Source organism: Ornithodoros turicata, chromosome 2, assembly GCF_037126465.1.
Source record: "Ornithodoros turicata isolate Travis chromosome 2, ASM3712646v1, whole genome shotgun sequence".
Taxonomy (NCBI): Eukaryota; Metazoa; Arthropoda; class Arachnida; order Ixodida; family Argasidae; genus Ornithodoros; species Ornithodoros turicata.
In genome coordinates, this window is record NC_088202.1 from 34,582,306 (window position 1) to 34,604,074 (window position 21,769).

The 21,769-nt window shown below is 47.0% G+C and overlaps 1 protein-coding gene across 1 annotated transcript in view; it reads left to right on the forward strand.

The window, feature by feature from the left end:
- Nucleotides 1-21,769, forward strand: part of LOC135383338 (uncharacterized) — a 224,306-nt gene that overhangs the window by 133,775 nt on the left and 68,762 nt on the right. The window contains exon 5 of the mRNA XM_064612842.1: nt 5,407-5,522. Within this exon, the coding sequence (XP_064468912.1) occupies nt 5,407-5,522 (116 nt within the window). The remainder of the gene's footprint in view (nt 1-5,406; nt 5,523-21,769) is intronic.

A 21,769-nucleotide genomic window follows, 5' to 3' on the forward strand; every position in this document is an offset into this window, starting at 1 on the left:
CGCTGAGTGACCCCTGGTTTGCCAATCCCGAACGATGCGCAGCTACCCAGGGCCGACGAGCCGCAAACACGGCGAAACACGTGTCCTCTGGTGCTGTCGCATCGTTCAATGAGTATCTGTTTCTCTACGTGCAGCCATAGAAGCCATTTTAATCTGTAAGTTTGAATTTCAAACACGTCTAGCATCATTTACTTATTTTTTTAATGGCTTTTCCCCCTCTTTATAATTCACTGTCTTGCACTGTGGCATTGAGGAGTGCTCAGTCACCCTCCCAGGTGTATATCGCTGGCTGAGTGACCCCTCGTTTGCCAATCCCGAACGATGCGCAGCTACCCAGGGCCGACGAGCCGAAAACACGGCGAAGCACGTGTCCTCTGGTGCTGTCGCATCGTTCAATGAGTATCTGTTTCTCTACGTGCAGCCATAGAAGCCATTTTAATCTGTAAGTTTGAATTTCAAACACGTCTAGCATCATTTACTTATTTTTTTAATGGCTTTTCCCCCATCTTTATAATTCACTGGCTTGCACTGTGGCATTGAGGAGTGCTCAGTCACCCTCCCAGGTGTATGTCGCTCGCTGAGTGACCCCTGGTTTGCCAATCCCGAACGATGCGCAGCTACCCAGGGCCGACGAGCCGCAAACACGGCGAAACACGTGTCCTCTGGTGCTGTCGCATCGTTCAATGAGTATCTGTTTCTCTACGTGCAGCCATAGAAGCCATTTTAATCTGTAAGTTTGAATTTCAAACACGTCTAGCATCATTTACTTATTTTCTAATGGCTTTTTCCCCCTCTTTATAATTTACTGGCTTGCACTGTGGCATTGAGGAGTGCTCAGTCACCCTCCCAGGTGTATATCGCTCGCTGAGTGACCCATCGTTTGCCAATCCCGAACGATGCGCAGCTACCCAGGGCCGACGAGCCGAAAACACGGGGAAACACGTGTCCTCTGGTGCTGTCGCATCGTTCAATGAGTATCTGTTTCTCTACGTGCAGCCATAGAAGCAATTTTAATCTGAAAGTTTGAATTTCAAACACGTCTAGCATCATTTACTTATTTTTTTAATGGCTTTTCCCCCTCTTTATGTATTATATATATATATATATATATATATATATATATATATAGATTGATATATAAGGTGATGTAAAAGGATTATCAAACGGCCACGGTGTTTTACAGAAGTTCAAAAAAAGACGCGGAAACAGATTTTAGAGAAGTTACAAACACTAGTTTATCACATAGGGAGACGTTAAAAAGTAAAATGGGCAAGGGGCCGACGTTTCGACAGTGGCACTGTCTTCGTCAGGACAAAAGATGCATATCTGGTTACACATTATTTAAATAGGTTTGGTACATGACGTATAATCGGTACGGGCACGCCACAGGCGTTTGTCAATGAGTCAGATTCGGGAATACTCCAGAAGGTCAAGTCCGGGTGGTGATGTCATTCGCCGCAGGTCACTGTCCGCTTTGGGAAAATTCCGGGCAGGATGAGCGCTGCTCCAAACTTTGCTAAAAAAAAAAAGAAGTAGAAAAGAAAAACAGAAAGGAAACGAAAAGGAAGAAAGTGTAGCTCATCTCGGCGGCCAGATTTCTTACCGTTGAAAGTGCTCCTAGATCTTCGTTAATGGTTGATTGGAATTTGTAAATGAGATAAGATTCGCGTTGTTCCCTGCACCGATCTGAGCTAAAGTTTGACTGGAGAATAAAAAGTGACACATTATTTAGTGAATGACCTGGTTACTTGAAATGGCGAGAGACCGGGAGGTTTGGTTTTTTTGTTACGTCAGATCGGTGGTTGTTGAACCTGATCAGAAATGATGTTTTAGTCTGACCAACGTATTGTGCTTGGCACATGCCGCACTGAATGGCATAAATGACGTTAGATGAATTACAGTCGAAGTAACCATTAATTTTGACGGAAAAATTGGAATTACTATTTTGAAGGTCTTGGGTGCTTTGCATTAATTTGCATATTGACACCTGCGATCATCACATGGGTGACAGCCGTTTCCTGGATGCGCTGCTTTGAGAGCTAACTAGATTATCGTGCAGGTTGCGCCCGCGCCTGTAGGTTACCCGCGGTGGCTGAGAGAAAATTTGTCCCATGCGCTCCGATTGGAGAAGGATACTATGGTGACGGTTTAGTTAGTTAACGCTTGGAATATTGCTGCTCAATGTTAAAATGAGGTTCACGGGACCATTATCCAACACGCGTTTGTGGTCTTGGAACAGGGCTTTGCGATCTGCTTTGCGGGCTTTGTTTAGAGCGTCGTCAACTAGGCTAGGTGGAAATTGACGACCGATGAATGTTTCCCTAAGTTGAGCTAGATTTCTGTCCAAGTCATCGTCACTGGAACAGATGCGCCTGTATCGAAGTGCTTGGCTGTAAGGGATGGCAAGTTTAGTATGGCGCTGGTGACAACTGTTAAGTGCTAGATACTGTTGAGAGTCCGTAGGTTTACGGAACAGGTTTGTGGACAAGACCCCGTTGGTTAACTTTACTTGGACATCGAGAAAGTTAACAGTTAGAGGGGAATAAGAATGGGTGAACTTGATGGCCGGATGTGCTTTGTTAAAGTCGCTGAGAAATGTGATTAGGTCATCTTCTGAGTGTGGCCACACCATGAAGATGTCGTCGAGGCACCGCTTGTAAAGCGTGGGCTTCTTCAGGCGCTTAGACAGAAATTCCTTCTCTAGAGCTCCCATAAAAATATTTGTATAGTTAGGTGCTCTTTTTGTACCCATAGCCGTGCCACGAACTTGCAAGTAGTGCTTGCCGTCAAATTCGAAGTTGTTATTTTTCAGAATAAGATTGAGAAATGTGCATAGGTCACAAGGATCGTATGCGGTATCAGAATATTTTGAAAATGCCCTTTCAGCTGCAGCAAAGCCATCTTCGTGGGGGATGTTAGTATATAGTGAGGAAACGTCTAGCGTGACTAGCAAACTGGAAGAAGGAGGCTGACATTCACTTAAAACTTGAAGAAAGTGATTGGTGTCCTTAATGTAGGATGGTAGTTTAGAAGGTATATCTTTAAGAAGGTGGTCAACAAAGCTTGAAATGTTATCGGTAGCTGTACCGTTGCATGAAACTATTGGGCGGCCTGGATTTCCAGGTTTATGGATTTTAGGGAGCATATAGAACCTGCCCGCTGCGTGGTCTTTGGGGAGTAGATAATCGTATAGGGTGCAATCTATATTTTTACTTGCTTTTAGATCTTTTAGACTGCGGATAATACGAGCCGTAATTTCCTCTGTAGGGTCAGCCTGGAGGAGTTTGTAGAACGATGCGCACGATAATTGCCGGATGCCTTCGCTAATGTAATTTTCTTTGTCCATTACCACGATTGCACCACCTTTATCAGCTTTTTTAATGACTATGTCACCGCGGTCCCGAAGGTCAGAAAGGCTGCGCTGCTCAGCCGGCGTTAGATTTGCCTTCGATTTGCTGTTGCATGATTTATTGTAAGCGCTAATGCTATATTTTTGAACTGCACGGATGTACATGTCCAGAGCCTTTTCACGGTTAGCTTCTGGCGTAAAGTTGGATAGCGGTTTAAATGGCTTGGAATCTGACTTAGGTTTGTCATGAAAGTATTCCTTCAGACGTAGACGGCGAAATTATCTAAGTCCAGATAAAGTTGGTATTCATCTAGCTTGTTGTTACTGGGGCAGAATGAGAGGCCACGGCTGAGTAGTGAGATTTCCGAAATCGTGGGACGATAAATTAACGACGTTATGGCACTTATGAGGTAGCATCTCCGCAGATGAGGCTGCTGGGGTGGGACCTGTTTTTCTAGCAAGCAGATGATGATTTTGCGATGGAGTATTAGTTGTACCTGCATTACTTATATGATCACAGTCCTGAGCTGACACACTGGGTTCAAGCGTAGCTGGAGTATTAACGTTGTCCCTGACTAGCTTCCTCCGCTTAGCATTGCGAATTGCCTCTTCCCTTTCTTTTGCGTATTGTGCTAATTCTCACTGGTGGTTGTCTGTTAAGAGAGATTTACAATCGATAGTTTTCGCCTGCTGGGATGATTGGTCTATGGCGTCCTCACAATGGGATATAAGCACCTCGATTAACGCGGCCGAAGCATTGTTGAGGATCTCGTTCCACTTATTCTGATGTGCAGATTTTAGGGGAAAGGTGGGTTTAAGGCTAATGGCGTCATGTACCAAACCTATTTAAGTAATGTGTAACCAGCTACGCATCTTTTGTCCTGACGAAGACAGTACCACTGTCGAAACGTCGACCCCTTGCCCATTTTACTTTTTAACGTCTCCCTATGTAATAAACTAGTGTTTGTAACTTCCCTAAAATCTGTTTCCGCGTCTTTTTTTGAACTTATATATATATATATATATATATATATAATCACTTTTTCCGAGACGAAACCAATTGCAATATTGCATATGCTGAAGGGCACTCCTGCACTTATCTTGGATTGCATTTTGTTTTCTTTTAATCTTTTTCCAGGACGCAAGAGGCGATAGTGTGCGCTTTCACTCTCCCACATTGTGGGTGAAGGAAAATCGCTTTCTCGAATATGCGCAATGAAAAAAAAAATGAATAAAAAGATGTTCCTTGACGAATTTTTTGCAGACGATCTATCGGACAGATTTTTATTCTGAAAACGGCTCCGGTATCAGGTGACCGAAAGGACCCATGTTCTCATTGGGACAACTTCGTAGCTTTTTTAATTAAAAAGTTAATTATTGAAAGTTAATTAAGACATTGCCTTAGGAGCTTGCTAATGCCCTCTTAAGGAGTGCCCTTCAGCATATGCTATATTGGAATTGATTTCATCTCGGAAAAGGTGATATACGTATATATATTTTTAAAAAATCTGTTCGCATTTAGCTGGAACACCCTGTATATAAGAGTACGTTGCTCTTGGAGAATGTGGACAGAGAGTTCGGCTTTAGATACCGCCGACTACGTTTGGAAGTACTCGAATAGATTTGACATTTGTGAGTAGCATGACTTACGTAAGTTACTTCAGTTGTCGTCGCCCGATATCTAAGTGAGTGTAGTGCAGTTCACAGATGTGATTGTAACTGTGATGTGTTAGCTGATACGCATTCTGATATTTGTGAGTGTTGATTTTAGCATTAGCTTCTACGAGATCACCGTAATATATCTGCGAAATAAATGTGCACTTGTCAACCAATGTCCGTCGCTTCAGGCACCCATGCGAGACGCACGGAAAAACCTTAGGGTAATAGCCCGACTACTACCTAATCTGGTAATTTTCTACGCGCTATTACCAGATATATTGTTTAATGACTGGTTCTTGTTCTTTCATAGCTCCATCATTTCAATTGTAATGTAGAAAATTTATACATCAATCGCCATTTGCCATTCATTCAATACTATACTGGCACTGTATTTGCAGAAATTCAAAGCGCTGCAGCAGAGTAAGGATCCGGACTATGGCTGCGTCGTCATTGGAATTCGAGGAAAATATGGCCTGACACCGAGCTTCGGTTCCTGGATTCAAGCTGTTAAAGAGTAAGACGGCATAAAGGAACATGCAGTGCGAGCATTCCCCCTCTTTAAGTATACTGTCCAAGCTTAATGCTACTTCGATCGAGATCGGATCAGAATTTGCGTATCGAGCATGTCCATAAAGAGTCCGGCGCTGTGCAATTCCCGGCGCACGTTCAAGAATCCCAAGTGGCCGAAATTAACCGCAGACATACTCATACAGACTGACTTGCCTTGCACATAAATCACTCGTCGACTGGATCACTCGAGGACGCAAGCATATTCGTGCTCATGTACCTTCTCCATTGTTCTCGAGGTGAAGGAGTCAAAGGAGGCTGTCTCTCCACTTTCGAATATATGCGTAACAAGTTTTTGATCGCAATTGCTGCCAGTCCGAAGAAAGGAGGTTGGAACCCAGCCCACAGAGTGATGGTAGAAAAAGTGAGAGTTCCCGAAATTGGGCAAAGGAAAGCGTGATCCCAACGGAAACCAGATGCGATAAGCCATGTCTGTGTTATCCCTTTCTACTATCCTGGTGTGGGCCGGATTTCCAACCTCCTTTTGTCAGACTGACAACGATTGCAGTGAAAAATTCGTCACGCAAAATGCTCCGGGTGCTCCCTGCTCCGTAAAGCATAATGTTCGGCTTTTTTTCCCGATGGGATAGCTCCTCAATATCCTTCTCAATTATCGTGAATTTTGGTAGATTCGGCACGCTGTTCACATTGGTGGGGTAAAAAGGGGACTTTTACTTGGTAACTTTCCGAGTTCAGTCCACAAAAGTTTACATAGTTAAATTTAGGTCACATGACATTCACGTAAGAGGTGGCAAAACCTAGTAAGAACAAATGCCGTGACCGCACGACTCTAGGTGGTGTAGTTGGTACATGGTAAATAAGACTTTCACTTCTTCAGGTTACAAAAATGTGAACAAGGTACAGGCACATACAGGGTGTCCCAGTAAGCGTTTCATGGAATTTTAATAACAAAACGGCGCCACATAGAATCATGCTGTCAACGGCATTTGTTCTTACTAGGTTTTTGCCACACCCTGATGTGCATGTCGTGTAACCTAAGTTTAATTATGTAATTTTTTGCGAACTGAACTCGGAAATTTGCCAAGTAAAGGTTACTTTTTTATCACACCAATGTGAAGAGCGTGCCGAATTTGCTCAAGTTCATGATGATTGACAGGAATATTGACTAGCTATCGTATCGGAAATAATAGCCGAAAATCATGCTCCACGGAGCTCGCAGAGGATAGCACACAACAAATTTTTCAGCGAAATCATTGCGAGTCCTACGAAAGGAGGTTGGAAACCCAGCCCACACCGGCAAGTAGAAAGAGATAACACAGACCTAGCTTATCGCGTCCGGTTTCGGCTTGCACCATACCTTCCCTCTCCCAATTTCAGGCACTGTACTTTTTTCTACTATCACTCTGTGGGCTGGGTTTCCAACCTCCTTTCGTCGGACTGACAGCGATTGCGCTCAAACAGTCTTCGCGCGTTATATTAAAGTGCCCCGAGAAGCATGATGTTCGGCTCGTTTTCCCGATCTTATAGATCCTGAATATCACTGTCAATTATCATGAATTTCAGTAAATTCGGCACGCTCTTCATGTTGGTGGGGTAAACGAGTGACCTGTACTTGGCGACTTCGAAGTGCGAGTGGAAGCGAATGGGATTTCCGAGTTCACTTCGCAAAAATTTATATAATGAAACTTAGGTTACATGACATGCACATCAGGAGGTGGCAAAAACCTAGTCAGAACAAATGCCGTTGACCGCATGATTCTAGGTGGCGATGTTTTTTTGATTAGAATTCAATGGCACGTTTTCTGGGACACTCTGTATGCACGTGTGGCAATCATAAAACCGAAACTTGTAAAACAGAAAGATCAAAACATCGAAAAATCAGAAGACCAAAAACCAGAACGCGGAAAAATCAGAATAACGAACTATCAGAAGGCCGAAAAATCAGATATCCAAATAATCGAAAGGCCGAAAAATAAGGAACCAAAAATACGAAAACTGTTATTTCAACTGCGATAAAAACAGAATTTGCGCTCCAAATTAAGGAGCATAGACTTGTTGGGAACTAATACAGGAAATAAATCATTTCACCAAACTTCGTGTGAATAACGTAGTTTCGATCACTTAGGGGAAAAACAAAAAGAAAAGTAAATACATGAAACACTGTGTCATTGCATGTGTTTATTGTACGCGGTGGCAATCACGTTCGGGTCACAAAATGTAGAGAAACGCCATCTTCTCTACTCGCCATCTCATCTACAATTCACTACAAGTTATTCCCGCGCATTCATCCGGGAGGCATGTTTATTGTGTAGTGAACATGTTATAGATGATTGCTTTCGTTCGTTATTGTTGTTTTTCTCAGCCAGTCTATTTCCGAGCATCATATGCTATGCGCTCCAATTGTTTGACTTCTAATACAAGAGCCACAAAACTTTTTATAATCTTATGAAAACAACAATCCCCTTCAGTGCTCATTCACTGGTGCTCGCCCTAGGTCTTCTGTCTCTTTAGCCTTTTTATTTTGGGCCTTCTGATTGTTCGGTGTTCTGATTATCGGCCTTTCTACTTGCGCCCTTCTGATTGCTCGGCCTTACGATTTTTCAGCCTTCTAGCTTTCGGCCTCCTGACAGTTCGGCGTCATAATTTTCCGGCCTTTTGCCTTTCGCCCTTCTGACAGTTCGGCGTCGAAATTTTGGCTTTTGGCTTTCGGCCTTATGATAGTTCGGCGCTATGGTTCTTTATGGAAAAACATGGAAAGAAAATGTTTTCATTTTGTGCGTGTGTTTATCATTATTTTGTTTTATTTTTTATTTTATGGGAAAATGATAGTGGTGCGAGGAATTACAATCTCAAAAACGGAACTTCACCGCATAGCACGCTGTTCGACAACTATTCCATGAATTGCTTATTGCTTGTGATTGGAAGACAGAGGGGGGGGGGGGAGTATACCTTTTTGTGGCAATTTTCATATATTCAAATGGCCACAAAAAGACGTCCGCCCCTCTCTCCTCGAATCAGAAACGATAACCCTATCATTCGTGGCAGTGGTTGGCGCACAGCGTGCTATGCGGTGAAGTTCTGTTTTTAGAGTGTACAGGTGAAACAATTGTAGTGGGTGTGGGAACCGTGAGGCTTCAGATACTGGAATTTCGTGATTAAAAAGGATTCGCGATTTTTACGCTTCATGTCGCTGTTATGTTCAAGGTAGACAATTTTGAGGTTAGTACTTAAAATGTATCCAGGACAGTTAAAATGTGTAGAAACGGGTGTAGGATTCCTATTAACAATATCGGATTTCTGGCCTTAAAGCCTTTCCCCTTGGATCCCAGACAATTGTTCACCGAACAATTGCTCGCCGAACAATTGCTCACCAAAAAACTACTGAAGCTTGACAATTGCTCAGCCCCTCTCTCACCCCAGTGATATGTGATTTTATTTCTCGTTTGCGGCGCTCATATACTTGAGTTTGTTTATGACAGCTGAACTTCTTTATTAGCTTTATAAGGTTGAACGCTTCCCGACAACACAGTTCCTGAGGGACACATAAACGACACGGTCACAACACGACGTCTCCTTTCTGTTTCTATGGCCCGGTTTCACCAACACAGATTAACATTTGAGACGAGATCAACGGTCCCTTAACCACCTTATCCTTAACTTGATTTTAACGCATAACTGTGCTGCACTAAAGGGAGTTAGTGTTATTGAATCATGCATCGCGTCACCGACTAACGTTTGAAAAAATAATTGAGTGTTAACTTCAAGTTTTAGCAACGCTTGATCTCGGTTCAAAGTTAACCAGCGTTGGTGAAACCGGGCCTAAGGGTTTTGATTATGGCGTCACCAGCACGCCTGCTTCCTTGCCGAGTTGCGAGTTCTGCTTCCCTGCGAGTTCTAGAACTTTTTCGTGGACAAAGAAGCTATGCTCCGAAAGACCCGTGCTGCTTTGGGAAACGCATGGTGTTCCTTTTTATCATCGTAATGGTTTCAAAAGCAGATGCATCTCCCAACGGCCTTTGCCTTGGAAGATATCGGTAACGCAGGCACGGGCGTACCGAGAGGGAGGCAAGGTCACTTGTGGAAATTGTGCCCTCTTTATTCACAGGTCATGATTTCTCTCAGATGTCATAATAATATGAACCTGTGAGCACCCGCGCAGTCCGCAGCGTCTGCCTCCAGGAGAGGAGGTCAGGTGGTTGCACGCTTTGCCCCCTGGATGAACCTTCCTCTCCTCCTTGAAAAAAAACAAAAAACAAAACAATCCTATAGCAATGTCCGACGGACGCAAGTAGTCCTGACAAAGGCTCTTTAGGCGTGCCTACAGGTGGATGACCTTTCGCCTCACTCTCTTCGCTGGTGAATTTCCTAGCTCTATTTGAAGCAACTGAGAGAGCTAAAAAGGAAATTCAGCTAACATAACAAAGTCACGTATATGAGCGACATAAACGCGAAATAAAATAACAATATAACTGGTGAAAGAGGCGGTGAGCAGTTGTCCGCGGCCTCTTTCCCTCATTGTGTTCGAGGTTTCCCCAATATATTGAATACAGCGTTTAGTGCAAATAATAATGTAGCATAGAGCTACAGTGCAACACCTGTCGGATTTTGAAAGCAAACGAATTTGAAGTGCTAGAGATAGATGTACTTTTGGGGAGACGATTAGCTCAAATCGCCTATCGGTACCTCGCCGTCCCATATTACCTCTGCTGAGCTTAAAAGTGTGGTGTCAATAATGTATTTGAAGGTGGACCACAGTAGTATATTATCAGCTCAACTGGCCCACAACTCACACAGTGGCCTGGACGCCATTAATGAGCAATTAGAGCAATTTGGGACCCCCCACAGTAATTAGGATAATTCAGGGAGTAATTACACTAATTGGGGAGCATCTAGGACGTGTCCAGACCACTGTGTGAGTTGTGGGCTAGTTGAGCTGCTAAAAAATAAAAAAATAGGTAGAAAATAAAATGAAAAGATAGAAATAGAGTGGAGAGAAACAATTTATTCGAAAATCAACGATGCCGCGGCGAAGAAACGGTTCCGGGGTGACCAGCGCTTGTTGACGTCGGGTAGTTGCAGAGATCGACGACAGGTGGCCACTTAGTTGCAAGGCATCACACCAGATGGCGCCACCATCATAGCTCTAGAGGAGAAAGACAGAGAACAAGATACTAGCGGCAGGTAAAAATGGCAGCACTGCTAAACAAGTCTAGGCATGCGAGAGAAAAGGTCTAACCGCTTCTGCTAAAACAGCACGGAGAAAACAGTACACATCGGGGGAAAAGGCTTACGGGGACGATCGCTTAGGCCTAACCTCAACGTCACAACACTATGCAGCTAACACAAGGCGGGAACCACTGGGCACACATCGCTAAACATGCGTCAACACGAACAAAAGGCTTGCTCACCGCAAAACAAGTCTAAACATGTGAGAAAAGGCTTAACATGAGCGCGGTCAAATCACTCGTTGGTCACCGCTAAACACGGCAAACATACGAGAAAAGGAGCGCGCTTAGGCCTAACCTCAACACTACACAGCTAACACAAGGCGGGAACCACTGGGCACACATCGCTAAACATGCGTCAACAGGCTTGCTCACCGCAAAACAAGTCTAAACATGCGAGAAAAGGCTTAACACGAGCGCGGTCACCGCTAAACACGGCAAACATACGAGAAAAGGAGCGCGTCAAATCACTCACCTTTTCCCCCGTGGCAACTTCCAGGCAGAAACTGAGCGAGCGCGGCGAACACACGTCTGCTCTCTACGAGAGCCAGCCAGAAACTGAGCGCGCGCGCGGAGCGCACGTCCGTCTTCCGCGACAGCCCGAGAGAAACTGAGTGAGGCGACGCGCAGCGGCAGCTATGGATGCGCGCGCGCCCTCTGCTCCACCCGTCCGCGCATGCGCGCGCGCGCTCCTAGCTCCCTCTGCGCCGCCCGCGGGTATTTTCGGTTTCGGCTCTCCGCTGCGCGCGCGCGCGCTCCTAGCGGCGATGGGTGGTTTCGGTTTCATTCTCCGTTCTTTGCGCGCGCGCGTTTATCTGTATAAAGGCAGCGCGCACCGCGCTCGCGTCATCATTCTGACCGATACGTGGAAAACGCCATGTGTGGTTTATTCTCCTGCGTTTCTTGTCGTCGCAAGGAAAAGACAAAAAACGAAGAACTTCGCGAATTTATTCGCGGCATCGTGGAGGAAGCCTTTCAAGTCCACCGCCTGGAATGGTTGCAAGCGCGTCAAGAAATGTGTCAGGACAAAATGAAGACGCTCGACCGCATCTTAGCGGCGGACAGACTGGCGAAAAAGAAGTCCAACTTTAGCCTGGATAATCTGTATTGGGAACGCAGTTCCGATGTAGAGGACGACGACGACGACGACGTGTAAATAAAAGCGATGCATTTCTCTTCGAGTCTCAGTCTCTTCTTTCTCTTCGTGAAACCTGTACGCACGCAACATGTCTTCCCCCGAACCTTTTCGTTTCCGTCATCCTTTTCGCTGTATCTTAAGCGGCCCCTCCATGTGCGGCAAATCTACGTTCGTTGCTAACGTGCTGAGGAACCTGAACGACGTGGTAGACAAGCCTCCGTCACAAATATTCTACGTGCAGAAATATGCTTCGCTGAGCATGCAGGACGAATTCGGGGACTCCGTAAAATTTACCAAGGAGCTACCGCGAGAGTGGGACACGTCGCGTGCTACGCTGATCGTCGTCGACGATCACATGACCGACGCCGGTTCCTTGAAGGAGGTGACCGATCTTTTCATTCGGGGTTCTCACCACGCCAACGCGTCGATCTTCTTACTCGTTCAAAACATCTTTTTCGACAGTAGCCATTTTAGAACAATATCCTACAACGCCAGTTACGTCGTCCTGTGGCGCACCCTGCGCAGCGTGCACCAGATGGAACATTTCGGCCAACAGCTATTTGGCAGAAAAAGATTGGAGTATTTTCTGGACGCATATAAACAAGCGATGTCGTCGCCCCACGCATATTTACTCGTGGATCTTCACAACTATACGCACGAGGATCACAGGTTGCGTAGCAATATCTTTCCGGGAGAACGTCAATATATCTACGCTCCGAAATGAATCTCCGCCCTCACCTCACTTTACTCAAAGTACTCTCCACTCTACCCCCTCCACGCCGTCGCGACGTCTTGGGACGTTCGTCCTCGTCCGACATGAAACACCTCTCCGAAATTTGCCTCAATGTATTGAACGGAAAGGTGGCTCTAGCTCCAGATACGTTCGCGCGTTTGAAGAAGCACAAACGCTTTTTACGACGGCTCGCCTACAAAAAGATTCACAAGAATCCGCAACGTTCTTTCGTCGGTGGTTCCTCTCCTGCTTTCCGCCGTGTTGAACCTTTTCGCCAATGGCCACGAGAATTGAAGTGACCACCTCCTCCATCGGAAACATTCTTTCCTCGAAGGAGAGTGACGACGTCAAAGTGAAACTCATACTGCAAGCACTGTATCGCATACTAAAGCAGTACGGATTTGACCCCTACGACAATAAAAACAAGGCGTCCGACGCTACAAATTACTTTGACTATTCGCTCCTCTCTCCAGAGGTGGACGAAGAGGAAGCGGAAAGGGTCGTCTCGGAATTAAAGAAGGTTCTTTCCTGGGATCGCGAGGGTTGTGTCTCCGTGTCGGGCAAGCCCATCAGACACTCCTCCGTTTACGAACTCGTCAATTATTTGTTGCAACGTAAGACGGGAAAGAAACCTTCCTGGTTCCCCAAAGTCTCGAAACTATTGCGTCTGATTTCTCTACCCAAATCTCGCGAGCCTCAACAGCAGCAGCAGCAGCAGGCCTCCATTGCGTGGACGACTTATGGAGGGATATGAGAAACCAGAGGGTGGTTTGGGGGGGGTATAACGCTATAGAAAAGCGCATCACTTGAGCAAAAAGAAGGCTCTCGCCATTCTCAGAAAGCTGGATGCCTACACGCTCCACCATCCGGTCAGAAGAAAGTTTAATAGCAGACGCATCATCGCGCTCAAGATCAATGACGTGTGGCAAATGGACCTCGCCGATTTTTCAAAGTACAAGAGATTCAACGGTGGCTACCGCTACATTCTCGTGGCAATCGATTCCCTCTCCCGCTTTCTGCGCACCCTCCCACTAAAGACGAAGCGCCCCGCCGAAATGAAAAGGGCCATGATAAGACTTTTTCGGGGAGGTAACGTACCTACACGCATCTTTTGCGACAGAGGCGGGGAATTCTACAACAAGACCGTCAAGGAGTATCTCTCGCGAAAGAAGGTACACATGTATTCGACCTTCTCTCCAGTAATCAAAGCATCGCAGGCAGAACGCGTCATACGCACTTTACGCGACAGAATATTCCGTTATTTTAGAGTAACGGGAAAATACCACTTCGTTTCCGCGCTTCCCAAGATCGTGCGCGACTACAACACAACCAAACACAGGACTTTGGGCATCAGCCCGTCCGAAGTCACGCCCGAAAACGAATTGGAGCTGTTCAATAAGATAAATGGGAAGCCCGTCGTACCCTCCGTGAAAAAGAAGCTCAAACTGGGGGATAAAGTGAGGGTCCTACTACACAGAAAAGGTTTTCATAAGAGCTCGGAAGGGAGTTGGTCGCCTCAGATTTTCACCGTCTCCCGCCTGAGAGACACCTCTCCTCCCGTCGTACACCTGGAAGATTACCGGGGTAAGGAAGTGGACGGATCTTTCTACTCGGTGGAGGTACTCGTCGTAACCCGAGACGCCAATCAGCCTTGCCCAGTAACGAAACTGCTGAGAACGAAGCAAGTGAACGGTCAGAGTTTCTCCTTGGTTCGCTGGTTCGGTTACGACAAAGAACACGACAGTTGGGTTCTGAGCAGCGAAGTGGTCAAGATTGGGAAATGATGTCAGACATCTACGTCCACCTGCTCTCGAACGCCAGCATGGATAAGTTTCCCTCGAATAAACTCATTGCCTTCACGGTAGCTTTCGATAGTCCGCTTCAGCTCTCGAATCGGTATAAAGTCGGTCTGATGGATCTCAGCATAAGTAACGATTTTTTAAATATCGGGTACGAAAGGCAAGATGCGAAAATCGAGGTTTCTTTCGAGGACACGGTCGAAGCCGGCAGAACTTTTGGTGTCACCTCGGATCTCGAGAGGGATTTGGGAAAAGCCCTTTCGGAATGCAACGTTTCTTTCGCGTACAATAAATCGCGATACGACTTCGTCTTACCCGTGGACGTGAAAGCCGTGGAATTGGACCCTCGGCTCGCCCCGCGCTCGACGCCTCGCTAGCGTCCCGCGAAGCAGGTCGTGCGGTGAAACCTCCCAAATTGAGCGAACGCGAAGCCACCTCCATCTTATTAGAGCACGCCGCACCCGTCGCTTTCGGCGACGTCACTTTGAATTCGGAAACCACGTCCCTACGGAACACACTCAACAAGTATTTCCAGACGCACAAGCTGGACGCCTCGCTAGAATTCGCGGATAACGTGTACTCTCTGAAAACACTGAAAGGGTTGCACGTACCGGAACCCTTTGTCAAGCTGCTACATCTCACACCCGTCGAGGGACACGAAGAAACGCTACGCGTCTCTCTCCCCGTAGCGCGCCAATTTTCTTTCACGATCAAGATGAAAATTCCTCAATCTTTGCAAGTACATCTGCCTCCCGGCTATTATGCGACGCCGCAAGCACTTCTAAATGCGATTAACCAGCGCGTAGGCGAACGCGCGCGCTTCAGCTTCGACGGAACCGAACAGAAATGTAAAATTCTGCTTTCCGAGGGCACCTCCACCCTAAGACTTTCCGAGTACCTGGCCGTGCTTTTGGGCTTCGAATCGCGTACCGTGTTTACGGGGGAGGATGCCACGAGCTCAGTCGAGGTACTCCTGGAACCCCCGTTTCACAACATAATCGTCTACACGGATATCGTGGAACCCACGTACGTGGGGAGCGGGAAAAAAAACGATACTAAAAATACTACCCTTTTATTATGAGAAAGACAAGCACGTCGTCACCTACACGTTAGATAACATCCAGTATTTTAACCTGTCTCAATTCGAAATTCCTTCAGTGACGATCGTTCTCGCGGACGAAACGGGAAGACGTTTGCCGTTGCGGTCCAAAGGCAGAACCAATCTAACGTTGCATTTCAAATATGTCCCGTAATTCCCCCAAAATAATTCCCGTGTACACGGGACCCCTTTTCCAACGAGGGGGCGGTGTGTTGAGCAACATATCCAAGTTTATCGTTCCCATCTGGCAGCAAATAAAACCGATCGCCAAGAGAACGTTGAAGCGCTTGACGCGGAATTTGGCCGATGGCGAAGGAATATCGCGCGCAGTAAAAAAGACGGCCATAGCAACGGGGAGAGACGTGCTGGATTCCATGGAGGGCTCTGGAAACAACAACAATGGAAAGAAACGCCGCAAAAGACAACAAAAGGCGTCGACACACGACGCACCTGCAGATATCTTTGGTACGCCGTGAAGGTCACACATCCGCTGCGCGCGCTCCGTCATGACGTCAACGAAAGCAAAAATACAGACGCAACGGTCACCGCATTGTCTTACGAGTGACGTGATGATATTCGAACCCCCTTCCATTCAATACGGCGTGGAAGATACTTCGTACCAACTCTTTTATCCTGTCAACGGAGTAAATAATTCCGTAATCGAATTTTCTATTCAAAATTTGCAAAGGGCGCACTTGGATCTCTACGGCAGTTTTGTGTCTTTGACCGTGCGCATTGTTCGTGACGACGGGGAAGAAATGGACGAGAAAGATGTCGTTTTCCCAATAAACCACCTGTTGAGCGGCATGTTTAAGACGGTCACCGTTTATGCGAACAACAAGCTCGTCAGTTCCAACGAGTTATACGCCTACAGGAGTATTTTGGACGTCGTGCTTCATTCCACGCCCATGGCTCAAGAAACAGTGCACGCGGCTGGACTCTATGTCGAGGACGACGAACATTTAAAGAACGATTACGACGTCTCGTCTCGCGGTCCGAAACGACGTTACGAGGCGACGAAGGGTGGAAAATACTTTAACCTCGTCGGTCAGATCAATACCGACCTGTTTCAACAGCCGCGCCTGATGGTACCTGCCGTCGAAATTCGCGTCGTTTTCCTATTAAACAACGACGAATTTAAACTCGTATCGGTCCCCAACGACAAGAAAACGTACAGTTACGAGGTGGACATTAAAGAAATGACGTTACACTTGAAAAAGGTGACGCTGGCACCTTCCCTGTTTTTGGAATACGAGCGGCGGCTTCAGACCACGCCAGCCATCTACGTGTTACGCGGATTGGAAACCAAGGTGCGCAGCTTGAGTGCCGGGAGCTTGGACGCTCACTTTGAAAACGTTTACCCCGAAAGGGTACCTTCCAAATTATGCGTCGCCCTGCTCGCCACGTCCGACTTTCTCGGCGACATCCAATCGAACCTCTACAAATTCCGCCATTACGACCTGTCTCATTCGATGCTCTCCGTGGACGGACAGCAAGTGCGAGCCGAGTACGACTTTCAGAACGACCTCGTCAAAATTCCCTACTTTAACTTCTTGCAAGAACTGGGAGAGAAACATTTCAAGTATAGCTACGAGCGATTTAAAACGAACGGGTTCCTTCTCTACTTCAACCTGGACGTGGACAAGTGTTCTTCTCCTTCGCATTTGAACGAGTGGCGAAAAGGAAACGTTCGCCTGCAATTACGCTTCGCTAAACCCCTTCCACACGCGGTCACCGCCCTCTTGATTTCCGAGTGTCCCAAGCTCATGTGCGTCGACAAGGACCGTACGGTCACCTTCTCATAAGAAAAGATGTACGAGAGCGACATCTTGGAACTCGTGTCCCTGAACCCTCTCGCTTCCTCCATGCTGAGAGGCATTTGCGCTTCCGACGAAGCCTTCGTTTTACGCAAGCCCGGCTATTTAATCATCAATACCGAAGAGCGAAGAAGGCGCGGGCAGCACTGGGTGCTCTACCTGAAAAACTACGACGGGTCTACCGTGTTTTTCGACAGCTACGGACTTCCCCCCATCGAAGCAAACCTTCGAAGGACTTTACCTGTAGTGGACGAGTATATCGACAAGTGTATTCAATCGCCTTTTTCGCCTTACTGCGGGCTTTTCTGTGTCTACGTAGCCACGCGCATGTCGAAACGCTACAGCTTGAAAAGTTGTGTATCCATGTTTTCCTGTAACCTCGAAGAAAATGACGAAACAATAAAACGTCTCCTCGTGAGCGAACTCCTTTCGTAAAAATAGTCTATTTATTTTTTCACGACATACACAAGACCCTTGCAAGACGATCTTCCAACGTGCTGACCCGACGCTCACCGTCGTCGCCGGTCTGCACCGTGACGTCGAGGGATGTGTGGAGAAGCCAGTAGCGACGGACGATAGGTCGGTTGAAACCCGCGTTGATGAGACACGAAACTGTCTCTGTCGACTGTCTCTCCTCGTCTATACTTTTCCAACAGCTCGAGCTTGTAATCTACGAAACGCTTCATTTTCTTTGCAATCTTCCCACTGACGGTGAACAGACGTAAGGGTATCGTCTTGAGAATCGAGCGAAAGTCTCCCTCGCAGCTATCGCCGTGAATATAATCGCGTAATCGCAGCAAGTCCCAATACATTCGTGTTTGCACAAAGGTGGCAAACCTCTGCTCGGGCGTCATCATGACTGAGACGGAATGAGAGTAGACAACCTTTTTTTATTTCTCGTTACACATGAATTAGGCTCCAGCTTTGGTTTCGTAGCCGGGAAGGCAGCCCAAATACGGGCGAAGGCTCGAGTCTAACCAATGGCTGGGGTTTCTCGACCAGAGTCCACCGCAGCGACAGGTAGTCAGTTGATCGCCGATTCGCAAAAGGAAGGTCTTCGGAGGAGGTTTGAAGGTTAGGACCAGAGGTAGATCTCCCGTCAGTAGCCATTCGTAGTCTGCAACGAAAGGAGTGTGAGAAACGCGTGTTTTTATATCTCAAACACACACGTACAATCTTCTTCAGTCACAGAGTGACACTGATGGTCCATCTTCTCCATCTTCCTTCAATAGTCGAAGTCCTTCGCAACGTACGTCGAACGGCACCGTCCGACAGCCGAGAAACGGGCGAATCAATCGGTCCGTCCAATGCTTTTGCTCTGAAAAAATGTGAACGATTATAGAACGTATTAAAAAAATAACGAGGAAGCGTACCTTTGGACCACAATCCACCGCAGTTGGTGCAGAAGAAGCGGGCGCTGCCAATCTCCCGAAATATGTGAGGCGGGAAAAAACCGACTTCGCGCGCAGCAAAAGTGTTGTACACTGGAAACGAAACTCTTCAAACATTTCGACGATGATGACGTCATGGGTATTACTTACGAGGATCTACCAAGCTGATCATGATGGTACGAGAATGACGATCGGACGTTCGCTTCGTCATTTATAGTAAAGCTTTTCCTCTCACTCTCTATGACGTCATTGAATGTGTTTGAACATGTCAAGACGTGTTTGAACATGTTTGGACGTGTTCAGACACGGGCGACGAACCTCGAAGTCGCCCCTGGATACAGTCGTTCCTCTCTCTCTCTCTCTATGACGTCATTGAACGTGTCTGAACATGTTTGGACGTGTTTGAACATGTTGTGACGTGTGTAGACACGAACCCCGCAATACGAAAAACGTCAAGCAGTACGAATTAGACTGGTGGTTAGTGTGTCGCGCCCAGTGTAGAAGGATCCTGGGTTCGAATCCCACTCTGGGTCTTCTCGTCGTCATATACAAGTCGGCCAAGAGCTAGAAATTAGTGTAATGTTTTATTCAACGTCGATGGTATTATCATTGTCATATGCGACATCGCAAAAAGGCGCGAAAGACGGAAGGCGGGGTGGTCAGAGTACAGATGACACCGTCGCAATGCGAGGAGGAGGAGAGCGGTGTAGCGACTATAAAAGGTGCGCTGGTTCTACGACGATTGATCGACAGCCCATGAGGGGCATTCATCCACGACGTGAGACGTTTCGTGGAGCAAAATGTAAGTTGACCGGTTCTGCTGTGTGAGTGTATTCTATGTATGGCATTGTTTTTCAGGAAGCGATAGCCGCTGTCACCGCATGACACTGAACGCACAGGGACTCATCCTATCCTCTCTCATCATCAATCTCAAGCGTTCCTCAACTGAAGGGAAAAGTGAGCATTGTTTCGTGAGGGGAAATCTCGTACTAATTTTGTTTGACCGCAGTGCCGCGCTGTCTCGTATGTCAGTACGACCCCATCGATGCCGTGCTCGTGGCCGTAGAAAGAGAGCACGAAGCTAGAATAGAGAATCTCGGTAATAGCCCAGTAGTCCTTTCAGATGACGACGACGACGACGACGACAGAGTCAGTAGTCCGCCTTTCGTAATACCTGAAACGGACGACGACGACGAACCCCTAGATGGACATGACAATGCAGACGAATTGCTCATGTGGGAAGGGGATCAGTCGTATGCAGATTTCATTCCTCTGTCTGGCAGAGTTGGAGATGAATCACCAGATGCGAGCCCAGAATTTCAAAACGAAGCTGAGCCTGTCCAGGGTCGTAGAATCGTTGAATTGAGAGAACACGTCGTAGAGAATCATCCCTCCGTCACGGAGAGACGATTCCTTCCTTTCTTTGTCACTGATGAGGCATTTGACAGAACGGCTACTAGGTACACGCTTCTCTGTTCCCCACACGACGACAACGTCGACGATTTACGACTTTATCTACCGAGCATAGCTCCTGTAATCATGCGGGTGCTGGAAGCTTATCCCATGCCTTTCAAATTTTGTCTGTGCTCGAAGGCGCTCATGGTTAAGGACGGAGCCGACGGGATAACTTCGCACCTCCTTCACGTGAACCTTCACTTGAGAGTGGTTCATAACCACCAAGAAATCGAAGGCGCGATAAATGCTGCTATCGCAGAATCCTCGCAACGCGTTGAAAACTATGCGAGAGAAGGGTCTGGTTTCACCTCGAACGACGTCCAATGTGTCGACTTAAAACTAACGCGCTTAAAACCGAAGCGGATTGGGTGCACGATCGAGCTTCCCGAAATGTTGAAGAGAAAAACAAAGACTCTCACAAACGTCAAACTCCCACCGAATCAAGAAAACGAGTGTTTCAAGTATAGCGTGCTGGCACTCTTGCATCCGTTGAGGAACAACCCAGACGATTATGTCAGATACCGCAAATACATGAATCCTTCGAATCCGGAGACGCGTGTAACGTACTGGCCGCCCTGCTTCCCAGTCACTTACGAAGACATTTCCCTGTGGGAGAGAAAAAACAAAATCTCCGTGTACATCTACGTGTTCGACGAGCAGACGAATTCGATATCTACCGGGCGGATTCCCTGCACGCTCTATCAGGATAAAGTCCATCTGCTCGAGGTTAGGGAGCATTTCTATGGAATCAGAAAATTTAGCACTTTCATGGGGCGAGGTGCCTATTTTTATTGCGAGAAATGCACGAGCGGTTATAGGACGAGAGGGGCGTTGGAGCAGCACGAACGTCTGTGTCGAGACGTAAACGAAGTGATTCTAGAAATGCCAAAAGCGGGGGAGAGCGTCTCCTTCAACAAGATACCGTACATGCATCCCTACCCTTATTTCGCGGTATTGGACATGGAAAGCATACTGGAAAAGGATGCACTCGTTAAGGACGCCTCGAGTGTGCACAGGATGAGCTCGTATAGCATCATGCTAGTGAGAAGTTGTGATGGGAAAATAATGGGCGTAGATGGCTATTTGGGACCCAACGCGGCAGAAAAATGCTTGCTCGCACTGAAGCGATTTAGCGATCAAATCGATAGGTTGAACCGTCTTCCCTCACCGTTGGTCATGAGTGTGGTAGACCTTGTTCGACACGAGTGCGCGACGCACTGCGAATTTTGCGGGTGCGAATTTAATCGACATACGCGGAAGGTGTCGCATCACGACCACACCCGTTTCGTAGACCCCGGTTCCTCGAATTTTGTTGTGACGCTGTGTGATACGTGTAACCTTACGTGTCGTAACACCAAAGAACTTGTCGTCTGCGTGCACAACCTGCAATACGATTTGAGCTCCCTTCCCCGCCATATGCACATTCTAAATATGGGAGAACCGTGGATCTTAGCGTCTACCACAGAAAAAATACGAGGCTTCAATATTGGCGAGCTCCATTTCCGCGATACCACGCAGTTTTTCAACCTCTCGTTGTCTAACCTGGTAGAAACGCTCCTCTCCAGCGGTGGCGAGA